The sequence below is a fragment of the Heliangelus exortis genome, chromosome 20 (assembly GCF_036169615.1).
Source record: "Heliangelus exortis chromosome 20, bHelExo1.hap1, whole genome shotgun sequence".
Lineage (NCBI taxonomy): Eukaryota > Metazoa > Chordata > Aves > Apodiformes > Trochilidae > Heliangelus > Heliangelus exortis.
Genome location: NC_092441.1, coordinates 546,558 through 572,071, shown reverse-complemented (window position 1 = coordinate 572,071; position 25,514 = coordinate 546,558). Strand labels below are relative to the sequence as shown.

The following is a 25,514-nucleotide window of genomic DNA, read 5'->3' as shown; positions in this document are numbered from 1 at the left end:
CGGGCTTGTAATGCAGCGCTGGGGAAAGTGCTGAGCGGAGCATTTCCCAGCCCGGCCGCAGCAATTCTGTGTGGGGTCTGTCACATCCCGCCCCCAGCAACCCCTGTGCTGCCATCACTGCCCTGGGTCACCGTGCCACTGAGTGACCAGGAGGACACAGGCCAGCACCAGGCCACCTGATGCTGTTGGGCTCTCTGCTGGGAGTCACCCCCTGCCCTTTTCCAGGACTCACCCTCCTCAGGGTGTGCCCTCGCAGGTGATGCAGGGAGTGCTGGAACCCCACCCATGCCCCTTCTGGGACTGGGGCTCTTTCCCTGCACTGCGTTCTGCTGGTGGGAAACTTGCAAGGTGCTGCCTGGAGCTTGAGGACTGCAGGGTATGGGCTGTCCTTGGGGCCAAGCGCAGGGGAGGGGACAGTCTCTGAGCCTGGACCCCCACCGGGGAACACAGAGCTGGTGACTGACGGCCAGCGGTGATTCCTGCAGCAGACAGACGAGGCGGCACAGACAGACAGCCAGCAGCTACACTCCTCAGACAACACAGACAAGCAGCAGCCCAAGAGGTTACACGTCTCCAACATCCCCTTCCGATTCCGGGACCCTGACCTGCGGCAAATGTTTGGGGTGAGTCCAACCCTATCCAGCCACGTGCATTCCACTGCTCCCTGCTCAGGCAATGCTGCATGGTACTGCAGGGACCCAGCACTGTCCCCTTCTGAGGGTCTGCCCTGCACAGCCCAGACAGCAGTGTTCCACAGTGCCTTCGTGCTGCTGCTGGCCAGGAGCAGGGGTTTGTGCCCTGGTTCACAGCTGGGCTGTTGGGCCGAAGCCCGTGCATGGAGGGGACAGTGACGCAGAGCTCTTGTTCCCTTCCACATGTCCCCTTTCCAGCCCTCATTGGGTTCAGAGCAGTGCAGGCTGAGGAGATTTTGGGTCCTGGCTGAGGGTTCCCTGGGAGGGATGGGTTTGTGCTCAGGCTGCTCTCTGAATGGCACTCCAGTCTGTCCCCTGAGGCAGCCTCTGGGGACAGATGCAGGGGCTCTGCAGGCCCTCATCCCTCTGCTCTCTGCTTGCAGCAATTCGGGAAGATTCTGGACGTGGAGATCATTTTCAATGAGCGGGGCTCCAAGGTGGGTGCTGCCAGCGGCTGACGCTGTTACAGCGAGCCTTTGGGGAGGGGGGCAGGTGGAGCTGGGATGGTTGGGGACTCTTCTGCCTGCTCTTCCCTCCTCTCCTGCCTGTGGGACCCAGGCACAGGGTACCCTGCCTTGGGGCAGCCCTGTCCTGCTGCCCTGCGGTAGCCGGGGGGGCTGTGCAGGTCCCTACTCCCCAAACCCTGGAGGGAGTAGAGGGCTTTCTCTGTCTCCCTGTGCTGGCAGCTTGTGTCCCTCTGTGTGTGGATGTGTCTGTTGTATCTTCCCTGCTTTCTGTGCCCCTTCTCCCAGGCTCTTTTCCCAGCTTGCAGGTGGTGCTGGGGCCTCAGCCGGGACCCCTGGACCCAGCGGGGGCCCCGACCCGGGCTCTTCATCTCTGCACTGCAGCAGCCTCACCTCCTGTGCCAGCTCTCCTGATTCACCCCCTCTCTCTCTCTGTCCCCACACCCTCTCTCTGTCTCTCTCTGTCTCTTTCTTTCTCCTTTTCTCCTCTGCTCACAGGGTTTTGGGTTTGTAACTTTTGAAACTAGCACAGATGCCGACCGGGCACGGGAGAAGCTGAATGGCACCATCGTAGAGGGCCGGAAGATTGAGGTGCTCAGATAAGTGTGCTAGTGCCATGGCTGCGTGTGTGTGCATCCCCCCTGCCCAGGGATGCTTTGGGACAGCCCTAGGGCCCACCCTAGTCCCGCATGCCCCAGGGGAGGTTGCCTGGTGGGTGCATGTGTCCATGAATGTGGCACAGGAGCATGTGTGCCAGCTGCTGGGAAGGTCATCACTTGGTGCAAGGACTGTCCAGCTCACACGATCGAGCTGGGGCACCCACCCAGGCTCTGGCTGTGTTTTCCCTGGTTACAGAGGTGTCTGGCAGACCCTAGCTGCCCACAGTGCCTGTGCCTGCTGTGCAGCCTCCCTGGGCTCTGCTCCATGTGCTGTCCCACCTCTCCTGCAGCAGGGGGGGAAGGATGCTGCTCAGGGCTCCCTAGGCTTGCATTTCTTTGAGCCAGGCTCAGGGATCAGGCTCTGCCCATTCGTTGGCAGCACCTTGCTGATCACTGCGAGCCATGGGACACAGATGTCCCTGTAGTGCTGAGTGCTGGGAAGGGCTACCTGGCAGGGCACAGCAATGCCCCATGGCCAGGCCCTGCCTTTTGGTGAACGTGATCCAACAAAGCCAGGCAGGAGCTTACAGGAGTGACCTGGGCTCCTGCCACGGGCACCTCTTTCCTGCAGTGCCAGGTATGGGGGGGGACAGAGGTGGCCGAGCCTGGTGGCAGCACACTGGGGCTTGGCCTGAGCTGGCACCACAGTGGTCAGAACATCAACCACCAGCCTGACCCAGGTCCATGGCTGGACCCAGGGCAGGACTCTCACAGCAGGGTGGCTGCAGGCAGGGACTCCTCTTATTTCTCCTTTGCATCTGAAGCAGCAGCGTGGTGGGTGCCGAGCGTGGCCGAGAGGCATGGCCATCCCCACTGCCACCAGTGCTGAGTCTCCGTCCCCTCTCTTGGCAGGTGAACAATGCCACAGCCCGGGTCATGACCAACAAGAAGGCAGCCAACCCCTACACAAATGGTAAGGTCCAGCACGAGGAGGTGCACTGGGCAGGGGAGTCCCTGGAGCCCAGTCAGGACTGGGGGGACACTGCATGGGGGTGCCACAGCCTCACAGCCTCTCTGCCTGCAGGCTGGAAGCTGAACCCAGTGGTGGGAGCAGTCTACGGCCCTGAGTTCTACGCAGGTAATGTTGGGTCGGGTCCAGCTCCCATCCCCTCTCCCCCTCCTGCACTCCTGTGTGCACAGCTCCTGTCCTCCCACCCCTGTGTCCCATGGGACCTGTCCCCAGCAGGGTACAGAGGCAGGTGGTGGCTGCCTCCCATGTTTGTCCCCTCCCTCCTGCAGTAACAGGGTTCCCGTACCCTGCCACGGGGACAGCCGTGGCCTACCGAGGGGCACACTTACGGGGACGAGGACGTGCCGTCTACAACACCTTCCGAGCTGCCCCCCCGCCACCACCCATCCCCACCTATGGCGCGTGAGTTCTGGGGCAGGGGGCACCTCGGGGCAGGGGGATGTGTGTGGCTGTGCTGCCATCCACACTGGCATTGCTGGGCTCTTGCACTGTGGGAATGTGCTGCACCTCCCCAGCACCTGCCTGGCCTCAGGCTCTGTGGAACCACCCAAGCTGCTGGCACTCTGTGTGGCCCCTCACCGGCCTCCTGTGTCCCCAGGCAGGGACAGTGACTCCAGCCATATCCCTTGGTTCAGTAGAAATTCTCCCTCCTGACACACATCTGGTGCCAGGCACGCCATGGCCATGCAGTTGCTCCCAGCAGTTTGTGCCCCAGACTCCTCCATCCCTGTGGCATCCCCTGTCCTTGGCCATGTCTTCTACCCGTCCCCACGTCTCTGCCCTCTCTGTCTGGAGTTCCCCACCAGTTCCTGGTGTCCCCAGGCTGCCAGGACATCTCCTGCACACCCACTGGTTGTGCTGCTGGTAGCTGCTCCCCCAGGTCATCCCCAGTCCCTCTCAGATCGTGACACTGGTTCTGACACCTCTGCCTCCGTTGTAGGGTTGTCTACCAGGATGGATTCTATGGAGCTGAGATCTACGTAAGTACCATGCCAGGCTCAGGGCTGTGCCTGGGACCCTGTGCCAGCACTGGGGACAAGTGGCATTGGGCAGCTCCACCCTGGGCTCCTTCCCAGCTGGCCCCTTCCCCTGGGGATGGCAGGTGGAGTAGGGATGTGAGTGGGGATGTGAGCGTGACTCTTCCAGAGCAAGCAGGGTGGGGCCACATGTGTCCTGTGCCCCCCAGCAGGCCCCTCACAGGGACAGCACTGCACACTATGGCCTCGGCAAGCGCCAGTGCACTGTCTTACACCTGCATTTAACCTCCATATTTAAGAAGCCATTGGCGATATTTCAGGCGGGCAGCTGAAGGATTTATCTAATGTGACACCTTATTAAAGCCATCAGGGAGGTGACATTCTCTCCTCTGGAAATCTAACTTTTTAAGGTTAATGTTTGTGGGAGCCCCTGGGGAATGGTAATGAGGTTGGTGCTTGCCTGGTCGAACAGGCACCTGATCCCTGTGGGGTCCCACTGCTGCCCCAGGGCAGTGCCCAGGGGGTGCTCAACCACCCCAGCCCCCCAAGCTGCTGCCGGTGGGTGCTGCCCCCCTCCCTGACACAGTCTCTCCTCTGCTGCAGGGGGGTTATGCTGCCTACAGATACGCCCAGCCCGCAGCTGCAGCAGCAGCATACAGCGACAGGTAAGCACCCCTACCCCGGGGGTATGGCTCCGGGGATGGAGCCCCACCTCTCCCCCTGCACCCCCTGGTCTGGCACACCCCAGCTTTTGTGCCCCATGGGACAAGGATGGAGCCAGGTACCATGAGGGTGTCCTGAATACGGAGCCCCATGGCTCCTTCTGGCAGGGATGGCGACCAAGAGGAGTGGGAAGGTCCTGGGGGCTGCCAGGGGGAAGCAGTGGCCAGGGCTGGGGGGCCCTGAGGGGAGACAGGATCCTTTCCCCAGTCACTAACACCCACTGATGTGTTTGCTTCTAGTTATGGCAGAGTGTATGCAGCAGCAGACCCCTACCACCACACCATCGGCCCCGCCGCCACCTACAGCATCGGCACCATGGTAAGAGCAGCCCCGGGGACTTTCTTTGCTTCCTGGCGCGAGCTGCAGCCGGCCCAGGGAGCCTGCGGGGTGTGAGGGCAGCGAGGGGCATGGGGCAGCCCCCACACAGGGGCTGTGGGAGGGGAGCGGGGAGCAGAGCAGCCCCTGCCCGGCTCTGTCCACAAGCAGGCAAGACAAGGGAACCCCCACCCTAGCTGCCCCCTGCACCAGCTGCCTGGGACCGGGACCCCTTTTCTGGACCCACGTGCAGCCAAGGGACAGCAGCACCCATCAGCCCACCCACACACTTCTAGCTAGCCTTGCAACCAGCATCAAAGATGAAAAATCCCTTACTCGTGGGCAGGTTCTCAAAGCCAAACCATCTTTTTCTTCCTATTTTTTTAACCCACTCACTCCCAAGCAGGGGATGGGGTTGGGCTGCCAGGCACCCCTTGACACCCCTGGCCCCAGGTAGCCACTAGCAAGGGGCTGCAGCCTCTCCATCTCTCAGGGATGGGCAGGGTGGGTACCAACCAGCCCAGCGCTGCAGCAGGGATGAGATGGGATCCTCCATGGGCACCAGAAGATCCATCCATGTTGGTGCCATGGTGGGGGCACTTGGGGCACTGTCTGTCCTCAAGCCAGGGCAGCGCTGGGCTCTCTTGGCCCTGTCCACCCCTCACTTCACAAGGAGAACCAATTTGGTGTCATTTTACAGAGAAAAAAAAACAAACTAAAACTAAAAACTAAAAAAAAAAAAAAGAACTGGGCTCTTTGCCTCTCTCGAATACTGATTGGCTTTTTTTTTCATCTTTGATGTTACAGGCTAGTCTATACCGAGGAGGGTACAGCCGCTTCACTCCCTACTAGCAAGACAGACCCAGCCCCTCCCACCACTAACCCTGAGCGCTCACTAGCACCAAACCAAACCAGGCAGACAGAGCCGGGCCGGGTGCCAGAGGGACCGCGGGGCTGCCGGGGCTGGAGTCCACTGGGCTCTACGGGGCCTTGGCAGCCCACGCCATGGGGTTCCCTCGAGCCGCTCCATCCCACTGCCCGCCTCTCCTGTGCTGTTCACCTGCCCCGGTGCACTCCTGTGCCTCGGTGCTGCCCAGTGCTGTGGGGCCCCAGGCAGCTCCTGACCCTGGCATCCCTGGGACCCTTGTCCCCAACAGGACCCACTCGAAAAGCTGGGTCAGGGGGTCCCCGGGCAGCTCCAGCATGGTTACAAGCCCCCGATGGGTGCTGCCTTTGTGTGGGGTGCAGGGGGCTTGTTCTCCTGCAAGGCAGGGAGGGATGCTTTGCCTGCAGGCAGGGGGGGGCACAGTGCCAGTAGCAGACCCACTGCTCCCCTGGGAGAGACAGCAGCCTGTGGTGGTTGCTGTGTGCTACTTGGGGGCAGAGCCAGGCTAGATGTTTGCAGGACCCCCTGGGCAGTAGCACTTCCCTGGGGCAACTGTGGTGCAGTGGTGAGCCCCCTGGCCCAGGTTGCCCAGAGAAGCTGTGACTATTCTATCCATGGAAGTGCTCCAGACCAGGTTGGATGGGGCTTAGAGCAACCTGGTCTGGTGGAAGGTGTCCCATGCCCTTTAAAGGCCCCTTCCACCCCAAACCAGTCTGGGAATCTATTATTTTACACTCTGGGGAGGAGCTGGGGTGGGGCAGGTGGCTGTACAGGTGTGAAATGCTGTGTGGGGCTGGAGGGTGGCTGGGCTGGTGTCCACATCCCTCTCAGACAGTGGCTTGACCAGGCTGCCCCTCATGCTACTCCACCAAAAGACCTGCCTCTCTTGTTTCTATTGTAGTGAAACCGTGGCTGTTTCCTTCTGGGACCAGGAAGGGCAAAAAAAATAAACCAACCAACCAACCAAATCCACAACAAAAAAAAGACAAAAAAACCCCAAAACAAAACTAAAAGCAAAGCAACAACAAACAAAAAACAAACAAACAAAAAAAAAGGAAAAATAAAATTAAAAAAAAAAAGCAAAGTGGCAGCAGCGAAGTGAAAGTCCCATACTGTCCACACACACACCGAGTGAGCGAGTCCCGGAGGAGCGCCGCGGTGAGCACAGACCGGCCGGACACGCTGGAGGGGCCCTCTCTGCCTCAGCCCTGCAGCAGGGAGGGAGAGCCAGCACAGCGCCAAGCGCGGGGCATCCATAGGGACCCCCACCCGCCCAGGGCCTGGGCACCACGTCTTCCTTTCAGCCCCGGCATGGCAGCGCTGGGGGTGCCAGCGGAGCACTGCGGCACGCTGCCCCTTCACCGGCTCTGGGGAGTGGGTGGGAACCTGGCTTTGTGTTTCCTGAGCTCGGGCACTTGCCGGTCACCAGTGTGTGGTGTGTGAGGCCTCTGCTCCTGTGCAGAGCTGGGGTGGCAGCGTGGCCGCTTTGCTGAGGCGCTGGGTGTTGCAGGGGGATGAGCCTCTGCCTTTTAAAGGGAATTTTTGTTAAGAGGAGCTTGCAACTCGCTTGCCCATCCCTTCCTTTCCTTCCTTTCCTTCCTTTCCTTCCTTTCCTTCCTTTCCTTCCTTTCCTTCCTTTCCTTCCTTTCCTTCCTTTCCTTCCTTTCCTTCCTTTCCTTCCTTTCCTTCCTTTCCTTCCTTTCCTTCCTTTCCTTCCTTTCCTTCCTTTCCTTCCTTTCCTCCATCCCCTCCATCTCCTGACGCACCCAGCGCTCCCACCCCACAGCGAGCAGCCCTGACTGGTATCACTCACAGCTCCCTGTGTGGAGCCAGGATGCGGACTGCCCCGATCCCACTCCCACTTCTGTGTGCTTCGTGGCATGGGATGCGCTCACAGCCACCTGTCCCTGTCTGAGACAGTGGGACCTTGCCAGCCCCCAGCCATTGTATCGCCCAGGACTGGAGTCTGGCATCGCTCCCGGGGACTGGCCCAAGCCCCGGGGTTGGTCTGCAGCAGCCGGTGCGACAGGTCTGGTGTCTGGTGGCATTGAGGTGACACGGAGCCCACCTTGGGGTGCAGCCCTGTCCCGTGGGACTGCCTCGCACCCAGCCCCCCTCCCTGTGTGGCTCCGCCACTCCTCTAAACCTCACTTTATAGGTCTGCAAATGCCCCCAACGCTCCCCCTTTTCTATTCCCGGTGTACATAGCCCTGTCTGCCCCGGCCCCGTGCCACCCTGTACAAAGCTCCGTCCATCGCTGTACTGGCTTCTTCCTTACAGCAACCCTTGCGCCAGCCCCGGCGCGCAGGCAGGCGCCGGCCCATCCTGTATGCTTCAAAGGTGTGACCATTCTAATAAACATTATTATTATTATTATTATTATTATTATTATTATTATTATTATTACAAGGATTATTATTATTATTGAAATTATTAATAAAGATTTCTTTCTTCAACCAGGGCGAGTCACGTTTTGACTGGTGAGTAGGGCCAGGGCTGGCATGGTGGCCCTGGCTGTCCTGGCACATCTCTGGGCAGGAGGCTTCAGCCTGCAGCAGATGAGAGGGGTCCACTTGGACCCCAGCCTCATTGTATCAAAGGAGTGGGGTGCTGGCATGGCAGGAGCCCTCCCCTGGCTGCACCACGCCTGTCGTTTCTCAAACCGTCAGGTAATTCACTTCTGAATGAGTCCCCCAACGGAGAAGCAGCAGCTTTACTGCTGACATATTAATTTTCCTGATCGGGAGCCAGCATTGTTGGTGGGACTGGGGTGGATGCTGGGGGGGTCTGGGCTGGGTGACCCTGCTGTGCAACGTGCTCTCCTGCCTCCCTGCCTGCTAATTGCTTGTGCACCAGACTGTGAGAAAATAATTGCTGCTATAATTTTTTTCTCCTCGGCAGAAGCACGGGCGCAGCCGCCGCCTGCCAGCCCCGGGGAGGGGCAGGGGGGAGGGCTCTCCTGAGGTGGGTCTGCAGGCGACGGGGCACAGCGGCTGCGTGCGCTGGGATGCTCCTCGGGGCTGGTCTCCACGTAAAGCAGATGCGGTGCTGGGGGTGATCTCGTGGCATTCCCCCCCCCCGCCCCCAGCCTGGGCGCGGGTGCAGGCAGCTTGCAGGCAGCGAGAACTGCAGGAGCTGGGAGGTCCCTGGGCAGCCCCTCAGCGTTTCCCCCCAGCGAGGGCTGAGCCCAGCCACCGGGTTGGGAGAAGAGAAACCCGTTGAGCCAGGGCGACGAAAGGCAACCCTCAGCCTCCAGCACCAGCTCTGCCGTGCCCCCCGCCTGCAGTCCACCCACCAGCAGGGAGACACGGACGCAGGGCTGCACCGCGCTCACCTTTAATGCCCGTCCCAGTTGGTTCCGCCGGCCGGTTCGGAGTAGACCAGCACCAGCCGGCCCCAGCGCTCGGGGTCCACGGGCAGCTCGTCGCGCAGCACCGGTTCCACCAGCAGCTCCAGCCGGCAGGATTGCCCGGCCTCCGGCCGCGGCACCAGCAACCCTACGGCGCGGTACAAGCAGCCGTGAGCCAGCCCTAGAAACTGCACCGGCGTCTGGCCCCGGCGGCAGCGGGCGCCCTGGCTGAGAAGACGGAAGCAGCTGCCCCGTCCGGGTGGGAAAGCCCAGCGCAGGGTGAGGCTGAGCGAGAGCAGCCCCGGCCCGGGGCCCTCCTGCCACCAGAGCTGCGAGGCCGACAGGTTCTGCACCTCCGGCGAGGCGGCCGCCACGCTGGCCGCGTCCAGCACCTGTGAGGGGAACACGGGACCATCGGCACCGGGAGCAGCGGTGCCCACCGGGTACCGACGCGCCCTCCCGGCAGCTCCGGAGCGGCTCCCGGACGGCCTCCGGCACACACTCACCCGCACCTCCCCGAGGAGGCAGGTGAAGGGAGTGTCCTGCGGGCTGGGCTGGTGGCGGGACACCAGCAGGGACAGGTCTCGCAGACCGCAGTTCTGCAGGTCCAGCTCGTAGCACCTGAAAGCAAAAGGGTGAAGCAGCCCCAGTGTTGGGGGCGGCCCTGAGGTGCCCCCACCCACTCACCGGCACAGGGTGCTGGGGGGGCACTTACCGGCTGGTCCAGCCGTGGGAGCCACGGTGGTAAGCGGCGAGCAGCTTGGCGAGGCCGGGCGGCGGCTTCGGGAGGAACCGGGGATGGTGCCGGCCGTTAGGTTCTGTGGAGGAAGTGGGGTCAGAGAGTCCTGTGCCCACAGCGGATGCTCCCTGCAGAGAGCACAGGGGAGGTGGCAGCGTCCTCACCGGGCAGGGAGGTGACGTCCGCATGGCAGGTACTCGAGTCCCAGGTGGTGAGCTCCAGCGCAACAGAGAGCTCCTCGGCGTGCGGCCCCTCCAGCTTGTAGAGCAGGGTCAGGAAGAGCTTGGGGGGCGCCGGCATCTGGAAAGAGAAAAGGCTGATGACCCCAAATCCACCCAGAGAGACAGAGAGAGAAAGAGAGAGGAGAGAAAGAGACATTGGGTTAGGTCTGCTGTGCAGTGTGGGCAGGGAGCCCCGCGGCTGATCACCGCGAGGCCCCGGGACCGCACAGCCCTGCCGGGTGCCGTGCCAGCATGGGCCAGCTCAACCCTGAGGAGCGGGCAAAGGGGATTGTCCACAACTCACCGGGTGACTACGTGATCCTCGCCAGGGGGGATTTTCCCGTGCACCTTCAGGGAGCTGCCCCCACACCAGGCGTCCTGCAAGCAGCAGCTGGTGCTCAGCCGACCCTCATGCTCCGGGTAGAGGGGCTGGATCTCCTGTGCACTCAGGTTGTACCACGGCCCGGATTCTTCCTCCTATGGGACAGGGTGAGCTGGGGGCCAGGAGCAGGGACCCCCCTGCCTGGCCAGAGCTGAGCCATCACCCCACACCCACCTTCCCATCCAGAAACCTGCTGGTGCCTGCACCCAGGCTGAAGGAGGTGGCAAGGGGTAGGGTACAGATACTGTGTGTGTGCAGGTACTCAGCCAGCAAGGCCCAGAACCTGGAGGAAAAGGTAGGTGTCTGAGCAGAGCTCCCTGCTATGGTCACCACCCTGGCGTGGCTCTGGGGTACAGCAGGGCCAGCCTGGGCCTGGCAGGCAGCCACAGTCACCTGGCAGCCCTGTCCCACTGACCCATAGTCCTCCCCAGCCCAGGGGGCTCTGGGCCTATGTCCCCCCAGCAGCCCCCCACCCTATCATCTGCCTCACTTGTTCTCATTGTGAAGGAAGTTTTCCTCCCCTAGGTGCTCATAGACCCATCCAGGAGCGAAGATGGCTGCGGAGAGGCTGTGCTGGCGGATCAGGCGCAGGGACTGCAGAGGTAAGTGGTGAGAAGCACGTGGAAAGCCAGGTGATCACTTTGTCACCTGCCCTGTCCCCAATTCCCCAGGTCCCACTGGCCCCATGATGGGGCAGGACAAGACCATGGAGTCTTGTTTCCAGCATACCCACCTTGTAAGTGTCTAAGCCACCACCAATCACATCCCCACGGGCAAAAACATCAACACCAACATAGACATCAGTGTGCCGCGGCCCAGCCATCCTGCGTGTGCGCTCCAGGTGTTCCTCCTTCCAGTTGTAGTTGGTAAACAGCCCATCACAGGCATCAAAGAACACACTGGGGACAAGGGTGAGGGTGGCAGGGCAGATTTTGTGGCTGTTCCCACATCATTCCAAATATGGGCTGTGCAGGCCATACCCTGACCACTTCCAAGCACTGGGTTTGGGGTGGGCTCATGCCCCCCACCCAGGCCGGTTCTGCCTGGGCAAGGTGGTGGGCCAGGTAGGGCCAGACCTCACCTGTTCTGCCTGTTCAGCTCGTTCTGCCATGTCAGTGAGCCGTTCTGCAGGACACTGTCATACCAGATCACCAGCCCCCCCGGCACAGCATGGTGCACCTGCGCCGTGAGGTGCCGTAGGAAGTGGGGCAGGTTCTGCACCGCTGCTGCCTGCAGGAAGGAGCAGGGACAGGTTGGCAGTGGGTGGGCAAGGGGCCCCATGGAGCAAGGCAAGGGGCCCCATGGAGCAAGGGTCATGGGGGAGGCAGGAGGTGGGCAGGGTGCAGCCATGACTCACACTCAGTGGGTTCTCTATGTTGATCAGCCAGCCATCAAAGCGGTAGTGCTGGGCAATGCGGGCCAGTTGCTGGCTCACAGCGCTGTACGCCTCCTCTCCACTGGCCAGGAATGCCTCACACAGCTTCCCCCCATCCATCCACTCCGTGATGAATGTGCCTGGGGAGGTGGTGAGAGCAGTGTGGACACATGCCCCAACAAACCCACCATGCACAACCCGGTCCTGCAGCTGGCCCTGCCCTCACCCAGCATGGGGACGCCGTTCCTGTGAGCCGCATTGGTCCAGCACACGGGTGGAATGGTGACAGTGTGGTGGCTGAAGTAGACGAAGATGTCAATGTACCGCCAGTGGTAGAAGACATAGGGGTTACGTGTGGCTGAGCCCTGGATGAACCTGGGGTGGCCAAGCGGGAAGAAGGTTGGGCAACGCAGGAAGGACGCCGGCAGACAGCTGCGGGGCTGGGCAGGAGCCTGACTCACATCCCAGGAGACAGGCAGATCTGTGGCACTGAGCCACCCCTGCAGACCCTGGCTAGGGCTGGGCCAAGCAAGGTCACCCTAATCATCATGGACCAAACCCCTCTATCCCTGCCTGCCTGTGGCCAAGCCATCGGGAAATGAATCAAGTAGGACTGGAAGAGGTTTGGGTCTTGAGTTGCTGAGCCCTGCTGTCACATCTCTCCACCCAGCACATACCTGTCCTCCAGGTACCCGCCACGCATGTCATGGCACACTAGTGTCCGGGGCCTCTTGCTGTGGAGCGGGGGCTGGCGCTTTGCTAGTGGCACAGCGGAGACGTTGAACTCATCGTTGGGGTCTGGCTGCCAGGACAGCAGCTCCTCCAGGCCAGACAAGAAGAAGCTGATGGGCTCTGTTGTCTTGGTGTCGAAGTACCTCGCTGGGGCAGGTGTATGGACAGGGTAAGCAGGGAGCACTGCCTGTGAGGCTTGGAACTGGCACCAGCACTGGCACCGGCTCCAGCCCGGCGGGGATCCAGGGGCACAAAAAGTGCCCTCCCTTCAGTGACTTACCTGGCAGGGGCTGCGGACGGGTGCTGATGGTTTCGTGCAGGACGGTGGTTCCCCGAGACTCCGCCGCTGGCTGGAAGCTGCCCGTGGAGCGGGGTGAGAGCCGAGCCGGGCTCAGTGCTGCCTCGGCACCCACCGGTGGGATGGGCCGGGCCAGCACCGCGGCCAGCGACCGACGAGCCCCCGTCCCCATCCCGATCCCCGACACCATGCCGGACCCTGTCCCGGCCCGATCTCGACCCCAGTGCCGGTCGCGGTCCGCATCTCTGCCCCTATCCCGGCCCGCCGCCCACCTCCTCCGCCGCCGGCTGTCCCGTTCGGGCTCCGCCTCCGCCGGTTCCTCGTTCCCGGTCCCCGCTCTCTTGCCGCGCCGCCCGGATCCCTCCTCCGCCTCCGCCATGGCGCTGCCGCCGCCGCTGCTCGCACTGACGGTGCCTCCAGCCGGGGCCTGGCCCGGATCTCTGGGAGGCGCGGCCCGAGGAGCTCCGCCCTCCCCGGCCCCGGCCCCGGCCCGCCCCCAGCACCGCCTGGGCCCGCCTGTCCCGGGATGGGGCCACATGTCCCGGGATGAGAACTTGCGTACAGGATGGGACGTGTGCTGGGATGGGATGTGTGTGGTGGGATGGGACATGTGTCCCAGGAGAGGCCCTGCGGTGTGGACAGGGACAGAGCTGGGTCGTGGCTGGTGCCCACCCGGCCGCTTACAGCCTTCCCCTCATGCCGTGTGCCAGCAGCACCATCAGACTGAGCCCTGCCCGGTGCCCCGGTGCTGCCACGGCACTCAGCCCCCCCTGAGGGGATGGGATGGGACCCTGGGCTGGCCACGAGCTGGGCAGCTGCCTCCCCATCCCTAGCTGGGCCCCTGGGACCAGCCCCACAGAACAGCCCTAGACAGCTGGTGGATCGGCTTCACCTGGGCCCCCACTCACCCTCTGCCCACCCACCAGGGCTGGGGTTCTATTTAAGCTCAGCACTGAGCCCTCCCTCTTCTTGTTGTGCTGGAGTATGTTGGTCTCTAGCTGAAGCCCAGTCCTGGACCCACTGGCCTCTCAGATTGACCTCAGACCTGCCTCGTCACCGCAGACTTGCCAGACGAACCGGACTCTTGGTAAACCCAGCCACCACCCCAGGCTGACAGGCCTGACCCCAGCTCCCGTGGGGCTCCCAGCCCTCATGGAGCCCAGCTCAGGTCTCCTGGCTCTCCAGAAACAGTCTGCCCTTCCCTTCCCACCTCCAGCTCGGCAGCACTGTGACAGCCCCTGGCACCGCAGGAACCCCAACACAGACAAACCAAGAGGACACACTGGAAGTGTGAGTAGGACTCGAAGTTGTGGGGTATTTAATGTGGCCAAAAGCTGTACAGAGAGCAGGGGGCACAGCATGCTGCCCCCAGGCCCCCCCTCTGCTACTGCATCTACAAAAATAAAAGCCTGGCCAGCAGATAATGTAACCTGAGAGGAAGAAGCTGAGGCCAAAGGCCCCGCACCCAAGGCTGCTGGTGGGGGGCCAGCCCCTCCTCAGCAGCATTGGCACAAGCAGAAGACCATGATGGGGACTTGCTGAGGGGAACTGATGCACCATGCTCCCAGGGAAGGCATCATCCCAGGGTACCCAGCACTGTGCTGCAGCTTCCACACTGGTGGCACCCAGCTCTGTGAGAGGGAAGAGGGGCCCTTAGTGGTTTTATTGCATTTCCTGCTGGCTGCTGGGAACCCTCCATCCCTTTCCAGGAGAAGAAGCCTGGGGAGCATATCAGAGTGTGAGGGGGGTGAGGGAGGAACAGGCTGCAGGTGTTTGTGCTGGTGCTGCCTCACGCTTGCCAACAAACATGCCTGCACACCAGCAAGACCAGCTCAGAGGCAGGCACCGATGGGGTTGAGCTGCCCATTGCCTGGGTCACAAATGCAGCAGGGGTTGGAAATGGCTTTGACTTCTCCAGGTGCATCTGATTGGCCTGGAGGAGCTGGGGATGGGGTCTTATTCACACACCGGCACAGCTGCTGGGGGTAGTGGCATGCAGAAGGCCTAACATCTTAATTATAGGTGGCATTCCTGGAATGAGGGCGTGGCAGGGGCTCCTCACACACCCGCCCCAGGGGAGGAGGAGCAGGTGCTTAGGGGTCCCCGCTGTACTTGATGAGGTGGCCACTGAAGGTGATGTAAGTGTCGTACTCGTCGCTGAAGACAGCATTCTCACGTTCGCCCTTGTAGAGCCGCACCCAGACCTCATCCTGCTCCTGCAGCTCCAGCATGACGCTCTGGCTCTGCATGATGCTGCGGTCACTCACCTGGGCGTAGAGAATCACCACCTCCGCCCCATTGTGCATGATGTGCAGGTATGTCTCCTTCTGGTTCCAGGTATGCACATTGAGGCTGAAGTAGTAGATCCCGGGGACATAGCAGTAAAACTTGCCCGTGAACATGTTGAAGTGGTCATAGAGGTTGACAAACTCCGTGTCGAAGATGAGGGTCTGGTAATAGTCATTGCTGTGCAGGGGTTTCTTGCGGCCCACCGAGAAGGCAGCATAGTGGCTCTTGCAGCGCTCCCCCGGGGCACCCACGCTGCCTTTCTGTCCCTTGGGACCTGTGTGACCCCGGCTGCCGGCCACCCCCGTCTTGCCAAACTTGCCCTGCATGCCTCGTTCGCCACGGTCCCCCTTCTCACCTGAGTGAAGCAGGAGGGACAGTTGTGTTGTCAGAGGTGGTGTCACCTCTAAACCCAGTGCCATGGAAGCCCCTTTGTCTGCCAGAAGGGGATGCATATGGGGGGGCACCCCCTAGCCCCTGCCTTCTCCATGAGCTCTGCTGTTGTCTCCAAAGCTGCTGCCCAGAGCAGGAGCAGCTCATGCCCCTGGGTATCTCTTGATCACCACCCCTGGCTGTGCAGGGTGCTGGACTAGCCCCAGCTTCATCCTCCCAATTGTTGTGAGATGGGCACCTGGGGACCCCAGCTCTGAGCTGCCCCTGGGGAGATGTGGGTGGGATGATGGGTCCCAGGCTGAAGGTGCCCAAGCTGTGGGTCTGGCCCTGGACAGTGACACAGCCTGTGGCCCTGCCAGCCCTCACCTTTCAGGATGGTCATGTTGATCTGAGGCAGGGGCTGGTACTGGGGGTAGAAGCGCTGGTCAGGTTCACAGCAGCGGACGCAGCGGGGCTGAGGGGGAAGCCCCTCCTGGGCACCACCAGACTTCTGCTCCCATGGGGCTCTGGGGAGGGCAGAAAGCAAAGCGCAACAGGGAGCTACGGGTGGGGGACGGGGCCTTTTGCAGTGCCAGGGCTGCCCCCTCCCCTGCTGTGAAATGCTCCAGCCCTGGGGTCCCCTCACCTGGCAGCATGGTGCTGGGATGGTGCCTCCTCAGAGTCTGTCTGCCAACGCGGGCTGGGGCTGGTCTGGGTCCCCACAGGGGAGGGTGACAGCAGGCAGGAGAGCAACAGGACACTGTGCATCCAAAGCCACTCCATGCTGTGGCAGTGTCCCATGAGATGCCAGGGATAGCTGAGGGGGACAAGACACTGCTGTGCCAGCCTGGCTATACCCTGCACATCCCTGGGACAGGACTCAGGCACAGCAGTGCTTCCAGTCCCAAAAGGCTGCTCTTGAAGCAGCCCTTCCCCAGCAGAGCCCACAGTGTGGACACATGCATCTTTTGACCAGGGGGTAGGATCTGCATCCCTCCCCCCTTTGCAGACCATGCAATGCTGAGCAGACTGCCTGAAAGGAGCTCCTGTGCCCTGGGGACTGCCAGCCCTCTGCCCCCATCCCTGTGCCTGGGCCCTGGTCTGGGGGTTTGCAAGGGAAGATCTGCTTCCCCAGAGAGGTGGACGTGGGCTGGCTGTCCCCACCACTGGGAGAAACCCTCCTGGGAGCATGCAACCCGTGTGAGGCCAAAACTAATATTTGCAGTAGCTGGTGGCACCATGGCCCTGCCTGGGCAGCTCCGCTGCCCTTCCCTGCCTTATCACAGCCATATCTGGGGCCGGGCACACAGCACCTCACCCCATGTCCACAAAGGCGCCAGGACAGCCATGGGCAAACACTGCCCAGCTGCTCAGCATCCTGCAGCAGCAGGGTCCAAGGCAGTGCCAAGGTACCAAGCCATGGCGAAGGAGATCTTTCCTGCTGTTTTGGTGGACGCCTGCTCTCCAGGTCTCACAGTCAGTGATGGCCAGGCTGGGCCAGCCTCCGGACTGGCTGTTGCCATTGTCCCTGGAGCGCAGGGTCCGGGGGTTCTGGGAACCATGTGTATGTGCTCTGGCAGTGGCCCGGAGGGCGTTCAAGGCCAGAGTGGATGCCTGGGTTATGAGTCACGTTCACATCAGGAAGAGGCGGAGGGATGGGGAGAAAGGCTCCAAAGGGCTTTCCCGCTGTTCACACCCTGTGCAAAGGTTCTCTCCCCTCTCACACTTCCAGGGTACCTCTGTCCCCCCACCTTTATTACCTTCCTGTATCTCGGCCCATGTTTCTCTGGTGCTGCTGGGCAGAGGCAGGGCTCTAGGGACTGCATTCTCCCTGCCTGCACCCCTGGCCTGGTGCCTGCCCATGCTCAGCGCCATGGGCAGAACAGATCCACGGGTAGCAGCACGGAGAAGGCCAGATAGGGGCTTGTGAGTAGATCTCATCCCAGGGAGCCTCAACATTGGCTCTCTGCACCTTGCTTGGCCTCCAGCTGTGCCAGCCACGTGCCATTGAGCATGGCACACAGCCCACTGATGTTTTGGGAAACCCGTGTCTTTTCCTCAGCTCTGGGGCCATCAAACTGAACATTCCCTCAGAACCTGCAGCAGGTTCATCCCTGGGGAAAATGCAGCTTTATGGGGAGCTGCTCTACAGGGAGGAGAAATTCTTTGCCAGAAGCTTCCCACGGAGAAAGGCAGCCCGTTTGCCAGCCTGTTGAAGGGCTGGAAATGGAGGCATCTCCCCCTGTACCCCGCAGGCATGGTGGGCAGGAGGTCCCCACATATGCAAGAGCATATACAGTCCTGCTGAAGAGATGTTGTTCTTCCTGTCAGGGTTGGCCACTCTCCAGGAGTGGTTTGGAGATTTAAATTCAGTGGCTGCTAAAGCCTAGAGACTGCAAGTCAAAACATCCTGGAGTACATTCCAGGCAGTGATAAAGACCAGGATGAAACAAGAGCAAAAGCTGGGGGGAGGTATGAGGGAGCTCAGAGAAGCGGTGAAGATGCAGCAAGACCTGCATTCCCACCTCACCCTTCCTGCTGAGGGTGTTGGAGAGAACCTCAGAGGTCGCCAAGCCCTGCCCTGCCTTTTGATGCAGCATTTGGGATGGTTGCACAGCCGTTTGCACCTCGGAGCAGCACAGACCCCGTGGGCAGCAGCGTGGGAGCTGCACGGGGCAGCTGCGGTCACCAGGGAGGTCACAGCCCTCCAGCTCCCGTGGCACCCGGCAGCACCAGCAAGACCTTGTGCTGGGGACTCCAGCAACCGCTACATCCCCCGCAGACATGCCCGGGGGCAGCCCAGCCCTGGATTTGATGATCACCGGGACTTTTTGGGGAGAGGGCTGCGGGAGCCGTGGTGGATCTGTGCTAGGTCGATCCCGCATTTCAAGCTTCAGCACCAACCCTCTCCCAGCCTCTGCCCTCCTGGAGCTGCTGTGGGCCAGGGCCGCCCCCACCTACCTCTGGGGCGGGGCTGCTCCCTCGGGGCGCTGCCGGTTGGACCCTAGAGCATCCCCGGGGCACCGGGCCAGACCCTGGGCGTGGGGCAGAGCCTGCCCGCGGCAGATCGCTCCGTCCCGCGGGGCTCCCGTTCCCTCAGCCTCTCCTCCTCCCTCGGCCCGGGCGGAAATAGACTTTCTGGAAAGTGGAGGAGGCAGCGGAGGAGCGGGACGAGGCGCAGCCCTCCCACTGCCAGATGTGAGCCCGGGGCGGCCGGCGTTAACCATCTGTGCTCCCGGACCCTGCCAGCACCGGGCCCGCCGCCACGTCCGGCGCTGGCCCGGGCTCAGGGAACGGGGGTGGCACATGCCGGGGGCTTCGTTGTTGGGGCTGGGGGTCGGGCTGAGGGTTGACCCTCCCCACGCCGGGAGAGCCGCCGGCCGTTCTCCGTCCCCGCGATCACGGAAGGCTGCCCAGCCCTAGCCGGGAACGGGCCTTCACGGGCGGCCACTGGCAGCCAGACGTGAACGTATGTCCCACGTTGCCGGGCAGGATCTGTAACCTCTCCCCGCACCCCAGGTGGCGGGGGACACGGGGCCAGGACAGCGCTGATGAGCCGAGGTGGGACCTCCCCGCACCAGGGCTGCCCCGGGTCCGTACCCAGCGGGCAGGGGGCCACACACATCCAAGGCGGGGCGGCAACACCCGGCAGGGCCAGCTCGGTCCCCCGGTCGCTGGGGTCCAACCGCCGGTGTGCGGGCAGGGTGTGCTGCGACCGGGGCAGACCGGGCCCGGGACAGGCCGCGGGCCGGACGGACTACAGCCTCCAGCATCCCCAGCGGCGCGGAGGGCGGGGGGACAGGGAGTGATGCTCCTGGGGGGCTGCCGGGAGCTGTAGTTCTCGCTCCGGTGGCGGTGGTTTGGCCGCTGCCGGTTGCCGTGGCGGCGCGCGGAGCCTCCCGGGAGCTGTAGGCGGCAGTGGCGGCGGCTGCGCGCGGCAGCGGGGGAGGCGGCGGCGGCGACCGACCGGGCGGTGAGCGGGGACAGCGGGGACAGCGGGGCGGGGCCGGGGCCGGGGCTGCCGCACGGGGGTCCCCGTCGGGCTGGAGCTGGAGCACGGCGACCCCCGAGCACCCCTGATCCGGCGTGAGCATCGCGGCTGTGCCCCGGGGCAGGGACGCGGGGGGTGCCGGGGACCCCCGAGGCCCCGCTCGGGCCCGGCGGTGCCTCTGGGAAGGGAGCTCGGGGGTCGCCACGGGCGCGTTCGGCAGAGTCGGGGAGTCCCTGTAATCGTGACAGTGCTCGAGGTGGCTGGGGGTCCCATGGCCGTGCACCGGTGGATCTGGGGTCCCTGTGCCCAGGGGAGCTGGGAGTCCCCGACTCGGGACCGGGGGTCCCCGTGACCTTGGTCGGGGCGGGTGCTGGGGTCCCTACAGCCGCGGTGGGGGCCGGGACACCGAGCGGAGTCCCCGGGGCCCTGCTGAGGGCGATGCTCTGGGGTCCCGGCAGGATGGAGGGTTCGTCCCCAGCTTTATCGGGGCCTCGGGGCGAGCAGTCCCCCTTCAGGGACGCTCCCTTGCCCCAGCCGCCGCTGGGAGCTCTCCCTCCTGCCCGGGACGCGACCCCCCAGGCTCAATGCCTCCTCTGTTCGTACCTGGGGCTGCTCAAAGGCACATTGAGAGTCCCGCGGCCACCGGCGGGAAGCGCGGCCCTTGACCAGCACCAGGCCTGTGACCGGTCCCCTGGGCACGGCCCCGCTGGGGGCTCCTCTGCCCTGCCCCGGGATGGGGGTCCCTGTCCCGGGGTGCGTGGCACGAAGGGAGAGCGGGTGATGCTCATTCCCCGCGCAGCCCCTCTGCAGGAGCCGCCCTGTCCCCTGTGCTACGCTGAGGGAGGTGGCACGGAGGGGCACTGCTGGCCCCCGGCCCAGCGGGTGGGCACACCCCTGGGGGGATGCAGATGACAACGCAAGAGTCCTGGCTCAGAGGAGCTGCTGTGCCCGTGGGCAGGGGTGGGGGGGCTGCTGCGGGCTTAGGGCCGGGCAGGTCGGGGTGTGTGTCCCTTGGATCTGAACGCTATGCTTCCTGCTCAGGCATTGGCATCCTGCTCGGGCGGAGCTGCCACGTGTCTCCCGTTTTCCCCGTGGGGCCTGGGGGCATGCTCAGTGGTAGAGTTGTTTCCCGGGGGCCATAGAAGCTGAGCCAGGCTGGCCAGCCACTCCAGAGGCAGCAAGGGTTGTCATTGTCCTCACCTCTGGACAGGAACCTCCTTCCCCAGATCTGCGTGGGGATGCTGTGCAGCCAGACACCCCAACACAGGGTGTCCTGGGCCCCCTGGGGCCCTCACCTCTTCCTCCTGGCTGTGCCCTGCTGCCCCTGAGCTCAGTGAAGCACCAGGCTCCAGCTCTCTGACCTGCTCCCTCCCTTCTTTGCTGCCAGGTTCTCCTCACCCCCACTCTGATGCCCGTCCCGCCCTGCCATGAGTCTATGAGCCCACTCCGGATCAGCGTGGGTGGTCTGCCTGTCCTTGCGTCCATGACCAAGGGTGCTGACCCCCGCTTCCGACTGCGCTGGAAGGCCATCGTGCTGTCATCAGCCTGTGTGGGGTTTGTGCTGCTGCTCTTCTGCCTGCACCGGTCCTCCCCTGCACGGCCCGTCCCTCCCCATCCTCGCAACTGGCAGCTCAGCCTGCGGGCAGGGGACCACTACAATGACACCTACCCACTGTCCCCACCCCAGAGGAACCCCGAGGGCGTGCGCTACCGCATCGGCGTCATCGCGGACCTGGACACGCAGTCCCGGGGCTCTGAGGAGCACACCTGGTTCAGTTACCTGAAGAAGGGCTACCTGGTGCTGTCAGACAGTGGGGACAGTGTGACAGTGGAGTGGGACAAAGATGAGAGCATGCTGCAGTCCCACCTGGCTGAGAAGGGCAGGGGCATGGAGCTCTCCGAGCTGGTTGTATTCAATGGGAAGCTGTACACTGTGGATGACCGGACAGGAGTTGTCTACCAGATTGAGGGCAACAAAGTGGTGCCCTGGGTGATCCTCCCAGACGGGGATGGCACAGTGGGGAAAGGTGAGCTCCCCTCTCCTGCCCTGCAGACACAGAATCATGAAACCCATGGGTCTTTGCCATTTACTGGGGTGGGGTGCACCTTTTCTGTGACCCCCTAAGCCCAGCCAGGAGAGGAACAATTCCCAGACTGCCTCCCAGTCTGTGCCCAGGGCAGTGGGGTCGGTCAGGTGTCCCTGTGCTGGCCAAGCCCCAGCTCATGCTGGTCTCTCCACTGCAGGTTTCAAGGCAGAGTGGCTGGCGGTGAAGGACGAGCATCTCTACGTGGGGGGACTGGGCAAGGAGTGGACCACGACCACAGGGGAGGTGGTGAACGAGAACCCCGAGTGGGTGAAGGTCATTGGCTACAAGGGTGACGTGGGCCATGAGAACTGGGTGGCGAACTACAACGCGTTGAGGGCAGCAGCAGGAATCCGACCGCCAGGTATGAGTGAGGTTCCCTCCTGCTGCCCCATGTTGCACAGCCTCTGTGAGTTCTGGGAATGGCATCTCCCTTCCCAGAGATATCAGGACCTGCATGAGATTTAGAGGATGCTGGAGGCCAAAGACCTCCCCTGATCCTGGTGGAGAGGCCAAAGCCTGTCCTGGCTGGTTTGCTTCCTTCTCTGTACCACGAGCAGCTAGAGGGTGGCTCAGCCCATGCTGTGCCTGGCAGCCAAGCCCCCAGGAGGAGGAGGCCTTGCCAGGGTCCCCCTGCCCAGTTCTGGGAGGGATTTGGTGGGGCTGCTACAGGGGCAGTGGGGCAGGAGGAGGTGGAAACGGTTGCAGCGGGGCTGTGACCTCCCCAACTGCAGTGTATTCTGGAGTGGGGAGGGGTCTTGCCCCAGCCCGGTGGGTGCTGCCGTTTGCCCCGTGCCGTCAGACGCCGTTCCCTGCCGCAGGTTACCTGATCCACGAGTCGGCCTCCTGGAGCGACACGCTGCAGCGCTGGTTCTTCCTGCCGCGCCGCGCCAGCCACCAGCGCTACAACGAGAAGGCAGATGAGCGGCGAGGCACCAACCTGCTGCTGAGCTCCACCCAGGACTTCAGGGATGTGACAGTGGGACATGTGGGCGAGGTGGTCCCTACCCATGGCTTCTCTTCCTTCAAGTTCATCCCGGACACCGATGACCAGATCATCGTGGCGCTGAAATCAGAAGAGGACAATGGGAAGATCGCCAGCTACATCATGGCCTTCACGCTGGACGGACGCTTCCTCCTGCCTGAGACCAGGATTGGGAGTGTGAAATATGAGGGCATTGAGTTTATTTAACCGACTTTTGCACTGGACTGGAGGGGTAAGGGTAGCCAAAGGCTCTGTGCCAGGCTTGGGGAGAGACACCGGGCAGCACTCCCAGCTCTGTACTTGGCCCTGGTGTCTCCTGTAAAGCATTGGCTCTGCTGCAGCAGGCGTGGTGCGAGTGTTTCGGCAGTGGCACCTGGTGGTAAGGGACAGCCACCACAGGGTGGTGTGAGCCCCAGCCAGGAGGCAGGCAGCAAAGTCCCTATGCGCCAGTTCCCCAGGAAGGTCCCTCGCTGCAGTCATTAATGCCCAGCCCCTAATTGCAACAGAAGTTCTGTATGTGCCTGTGGCGCTGGTGACATCTGGGCTCTGGGTTTGTAGATGAGGAAGAGCCTGAGCCCCAGCTCTGCTGCTCTGCCTCATGTCCCACCATGTCACAGCCCTCCCCAGGGGCAAGTGTCCAGCTGGAGCACCAGGCCCGTCCCAGTAGCATGGGATCACCTCTGATCCATGTCCCTAGCATCTGATTGGGAACATATCAGGGGCATGCAGACAAGCATCCCTGTGGGGAGGAGCATCCTTGAGGGTGCAGTTGACTGGATCATGTCCCGTTCCTGACTCTCCCAGGGTCAGGGTGACTGGAGAGACAGGGCCACAGCTGGGTGTCACAGCCAGGGCAGGTCAGGGCTGCCCATGATGTCGTAGCTCTGGGGGATTTCATCAGGCTTTTTCCCCAGAAACTGGTTTTCCTTCCCTTTTCCTGTAAGCTGGGTGACATTACAGCCAGGCTGATGGGTGACCCTTGGCAGTTTCCTGGGAAGGGTCTCATGCATGAGAGGACTGCAGTGGTGTCCCTCTGCCCCTCTCACCGAGGGGACAGTGACTGATTGGGCCAACAGCTGTGGCTGTTGGTGTAGGGTGGGCACATCCCTGTGTCTATCCCTGCGCCGTTCCCAGACAGCACCCTGACAAGGTACGGGGTTTGCTGCCTTCATGTCTTCTCCCAGCCCTGGCTGTGCCTGGCTCAGACCCTGGAGGTCCCTCTACAGCTGTAGACTCTGGGAAGAGCCAGGATGTGGATAAAAGCTCCTGGCAGCATGGTTGTTCCTGCTCCAAGGGCTTGCAGCACTCAGTACAAGAGGCAGATCCAGGAGCACCAGCTTGGCTTCCCGGGGCCAGCAGCAGCTGGGAAGCATTCACAGCAGCCCCGGCTTGGCTGGCCGGGAAGCCCTTCCCCAGCTCACCAACAAGGTTGTGAAATCACGGCAGCAGCCTTCGTCCCCCCAAGAGGAACTTGCACAGGTCTTGTGAGTGTGAAACAAGGGCATCTGCAGGCCTCTGGGGCCTCCTCCCCCCAGCCACTAACCACAAGGACTGCGGCTCCTGGGCTGTGCCCTGGGTTCTGCCAGTTTGCCCCAGTTTGCAGGGCAACAGCACAAATTCACAAGAGCTCAAAGAGCCATTGGGCTCCCATGCCTTCCCAACCTGACACCCACCCCTGTGGGGAGGGAGGGGTCTGGTGTTGAGGTGGCCAGGAAGCTGGCAGGGATGGAGACCCTCCCAAGAGCCCAGCCAGACTGCCATCCCTCTCCCACCCGTGTTTACAGTGTCCAGCACCTCCACGAGTCAAGCGAGGAGCTTGTATGAGGCTGGACACGTGTTTTCGTTTATCCCAGACAATGACTCATGCCGGTGCTGGGCTGTGAGCAGTGCACTCATCTCCTCTGCACCGGGCACCGAGCCGTCCCCAGCACCGTGGGCAGAGCTGACTTCAGCCCCTGCGCGTGGCCACGGGACCCATGCAGCACCTGGCCCAGGGCACCCGAGGTAGGTCCCCAGCCTGTGCCAGGCGCCAGCTGGCCATGGGCCATGTCGGCCACTCTGCCTTCACCTGCACTGCGCCTGGCAGAGCCTCTCCTGGCCTCAGTTGCCCTCCCGGCCTGACCACAGCACCTGTCTTGGACCCGGGGCTCTGCTGGTGGCTGTCCCCATGGCTGTCCTTGCTGTGTGGCTCCTTCTTGTCTCCTGGGCTCAGCCAGGTGGGGAGTTCTGCACCCCACTGGGAAGAGGGGCCTGCCCATACTGTGTCCCCTGCCCCCGTAGACTGTCCCACCACCTGCCCTGTCCTGCCCTTTTCCCAGCCCTTTTTGTCAGGATCTGGCAGGAGCCCATCATGCATGATATCAGGGGTCTGGTAGTGGTGTGGCAGCAGAACCGTCAGCTCCTGTCTTGCCAGAAACAGGAGCAGGCTGCACCATCCCTGGACCCCCAGACCCTCAGCCCTGCAGCGCCATCAGAGCAGCAGAAGCACCCGGTGCCTTAGCAGCCAGGCTGGCAGGGCTCCTGGCAACTGCTGCCCAAGCCTCTGCAAATCATGTTCCCCATAGTGGACTTGGGGACCTGGAGCCACATCTCCAGATACCATTGGTCACCTCCCACCAGTTCCCTGCAGGCTTAATCAGGGCTTGGACCAGGTTCAGCTGCCCACGTTTCAGCTGTTCCTTCTCATCCGAAAGGGCACACGGCTCTGCCACTGCCCTGGGAGGTGAGCAGCCACGGCAGGGCAGCGCGGTGGCAGCAGGCTAGCTCAGGAGCAGGTTGTGTGGCCGCGGTGCTCTCTGTCCCCGCCAACGCGTGCCTGCGGTGCCTGGCTCAGCTGTGATCAGGAACCGTGGCCCTGCCCAGAGGCAGAGCCGGGCTCTCTGCCCACCGGGCACGAAGGCACCACTGGAGGGAGGGAGGGAGGGAGGGAGGGAGGGAGGGAGGGAAGGAGGATGGATGGATGGATGGATGGATGGATGGATGGATGGATGGATGGATGGATGGAGCTGGTTGGG

General features: G+C 62.6%; 4 protein-coding genes across 26 annotated transcripts in view; 2 read left to right on the top strand and 2 right to left on the bottom strand.

Annotated features, from left to right (window-relative positions):
* RBFOX3 (RNA binding fox-1 homolog 3) overlaps positions 1-8,145 on the top strand; it is a 137,173-nt gene extending 129,028 nt beyond the window's left edge. For 12 of the 19 annotated variants that reach the window (XM_071764621.1, XM_071764607.1, XM_071764609.1 and 9 more), the window contains 10 exons: positions 486-623; positions 1,076-1,129; positions 1,655-1,747; positions 2,668-2,728; positions 2,840-2,893; positions 3,055-3,187; positions 3,726-3,765; positions 4,366-4,427; positions 4,725-4,803; positions 5,608-6,654. In XM_071764621.1, coding sequence (XP_071620722.1) covers positions 486-623; positions 1,076-1,129; positions 1,655-1,747; positions 2,668-2,728; positions 2,840-2,893; positions 3,055-3,187; positions 3,726-3,765; positions 4,366-4,427; positions 4,725-4,803; positions 5,608-5,652 — 759 coding nt within the window. In that variant the 3' untranslated portion in view covers positions 5,653-6,654. Of the gene's footprint in view, positions 1-485; positions 624-1,075; positions 1,130-1,654; positions 1,748-2,667; positions 2,729-2,839; positions 2,894-3,054; positions 3,188-3,725; positions 3,766-4,365; positions 4,428-4,724; positions 4,804-5,607 lie in introns of all 19 variants that reach the window. The other 7 variants (XM_071764613.1, XM_071764612.1, XM_071764624.1 and 4 more) reach the window with 4 other exon arrangements.
* Positions 8,048-13,236, bottom strand: ENGASE (endo-beta-N-acetylglucosaminidase). Its single transcript, XM_071764598.1, has 15 exons — positions 13,055-13,236; positions 12,765-12,841; positions 12,430-12,631; positions 11,979-12,127; positions 11,735-11,892; positions 11,459-11,607; positions 11,111-11,276; positions 10,868-10,971; positions 10,552-10,660; positions 10,300-10,472; positions 9,939-10,090; positions 9,751-9,853; positions 9,542-9,656; positions 9,021-9,427; positions 8,048-8,867 (listed from the first exon to the last, which is right to left on the bottom strand). The coding sequence occupies exons 1-14, from the start codon at positions 13,159-13,161 to the stop codon at positions 9,023-9,025; spliced, it is 2,169 nt and encodes a 722-aa protein (XP_071620699.1). The 5' UTR covers positions 13,162-13,236; the 3' UTR covers positions 8,048-8,867; positions 9,021-9,022.
* An 841-nt stretch (positions 13,237-14,077) lies between these two features.
* C1QTNF1 (C1q and TNF related 1) lies at positions 14,078-16,229 on the bottom strand. Its single transcript, XM_071764626.1, has 2 exons — positions 16,087-16,229; positions 14,078-15,426 (listed from the first exon to the last, which is right to left on the bottom strand). Exons 1-2 carry the CDS (start codon positions 16,094-16,096, stop codon positions 14,876-14,878), a joined length of 561 nt encoding a protein of 186 aa, XP_071620727.1. The 5' UTR covers positions 16,097-16,229; the 3' UTR covers positions 14,078-14,875.
* Positions 16,230-18,209: 1,980 nt separating this feature from the next.
* CANT1 (calcium activated nucleotidase 1) lies at positions 18,210-22,840 on the top strand. Of its 5 annotated transcripts, none has more exons than XM_071764600.1 (4): positions 18,210-18,638; positions 20,819-21,458; positions 21,676-21,879; positions 22,337-22,840. In XM_071764600.1, exons 1-4 carry the CDS (start codon positions 18,225-18,227, stop codon positions 22,705-22,707), a joined length of 1,629 nt encoding a protein of 542 aa, XP_071620701.1. In that variant the 5' UTR covers positions 18,210-18,224; the 3' UTR covers positions 22,708-22,840. The 5 variants fall into 5 exon arrangements, with proteins under 5 accessions (XP_071620701.1, XP_071620702.1, XP_071620706.1 ...); XM_071764601.1 differs by lacking the exon at positions 18,210-18,638 and adding an exon at positions 18,776-18,909; XM_071764605.1 differs by lacking the exon at positions 18,210-18,638 and adding an exon at positions 19,284-19,413.
* The last annotated feature ends 2,674 nt before the right edge of the window (positions 22,841-25,514 follow it).

What these genes read in the sequence shown, in the direction of transcription:
- CANT1 (XM_071764600.1), top strand. Translation starts at nt 18,225, where the DNA reads ATGCCCGGGGGCAGCCCAGCCCTGGATTTGATGATCACCGGGACTTTT. An exon ending in CAGCCCTCCCACTGCCAGAT is followed by an intron (nt 18,639 to 20,818) that starts GTGAGCCCGGGG and finishes CTTTGCTGCCAG; the next exon opens with GTTCTCCTCACCCCCACTCT. An exon ending in AGCAGGAATCCGACCGCCAG is followed by an intron (nt 21,880 to 22,336) that starts GTATGAGTGAGG and finishes TCCCTGCCGCAG; the next exon opens with GTTACCTGATCCACGAGTCG.
- ENGASE (XM_071764598.1), bottom strand. Translation starts at nt 13,161, where the DNA reads ATGGCGGAGGCGGAGGAGGGATCCGGGCGGCGCGGCAAGAGAGCGGGG. An exon ending in GGCGGGTACCTGGAGGACAG is followed by an intron (nt 12,128 to 12,429) that starts GTATGTGCTGGG and finishes TGGCCACCCCAG; the next exon opens with GTTCATCCAGGGCTCAGCCA. An exon ending in TTCCTTCACAATGAGAACAA is followed by an intron (nt 10,661 to 10,867) that starts GTGAGGCAGATG and finishes CTTTTCCTCCAG; the next exon opens with GTTCTGGGCCTTGCTGGCTG.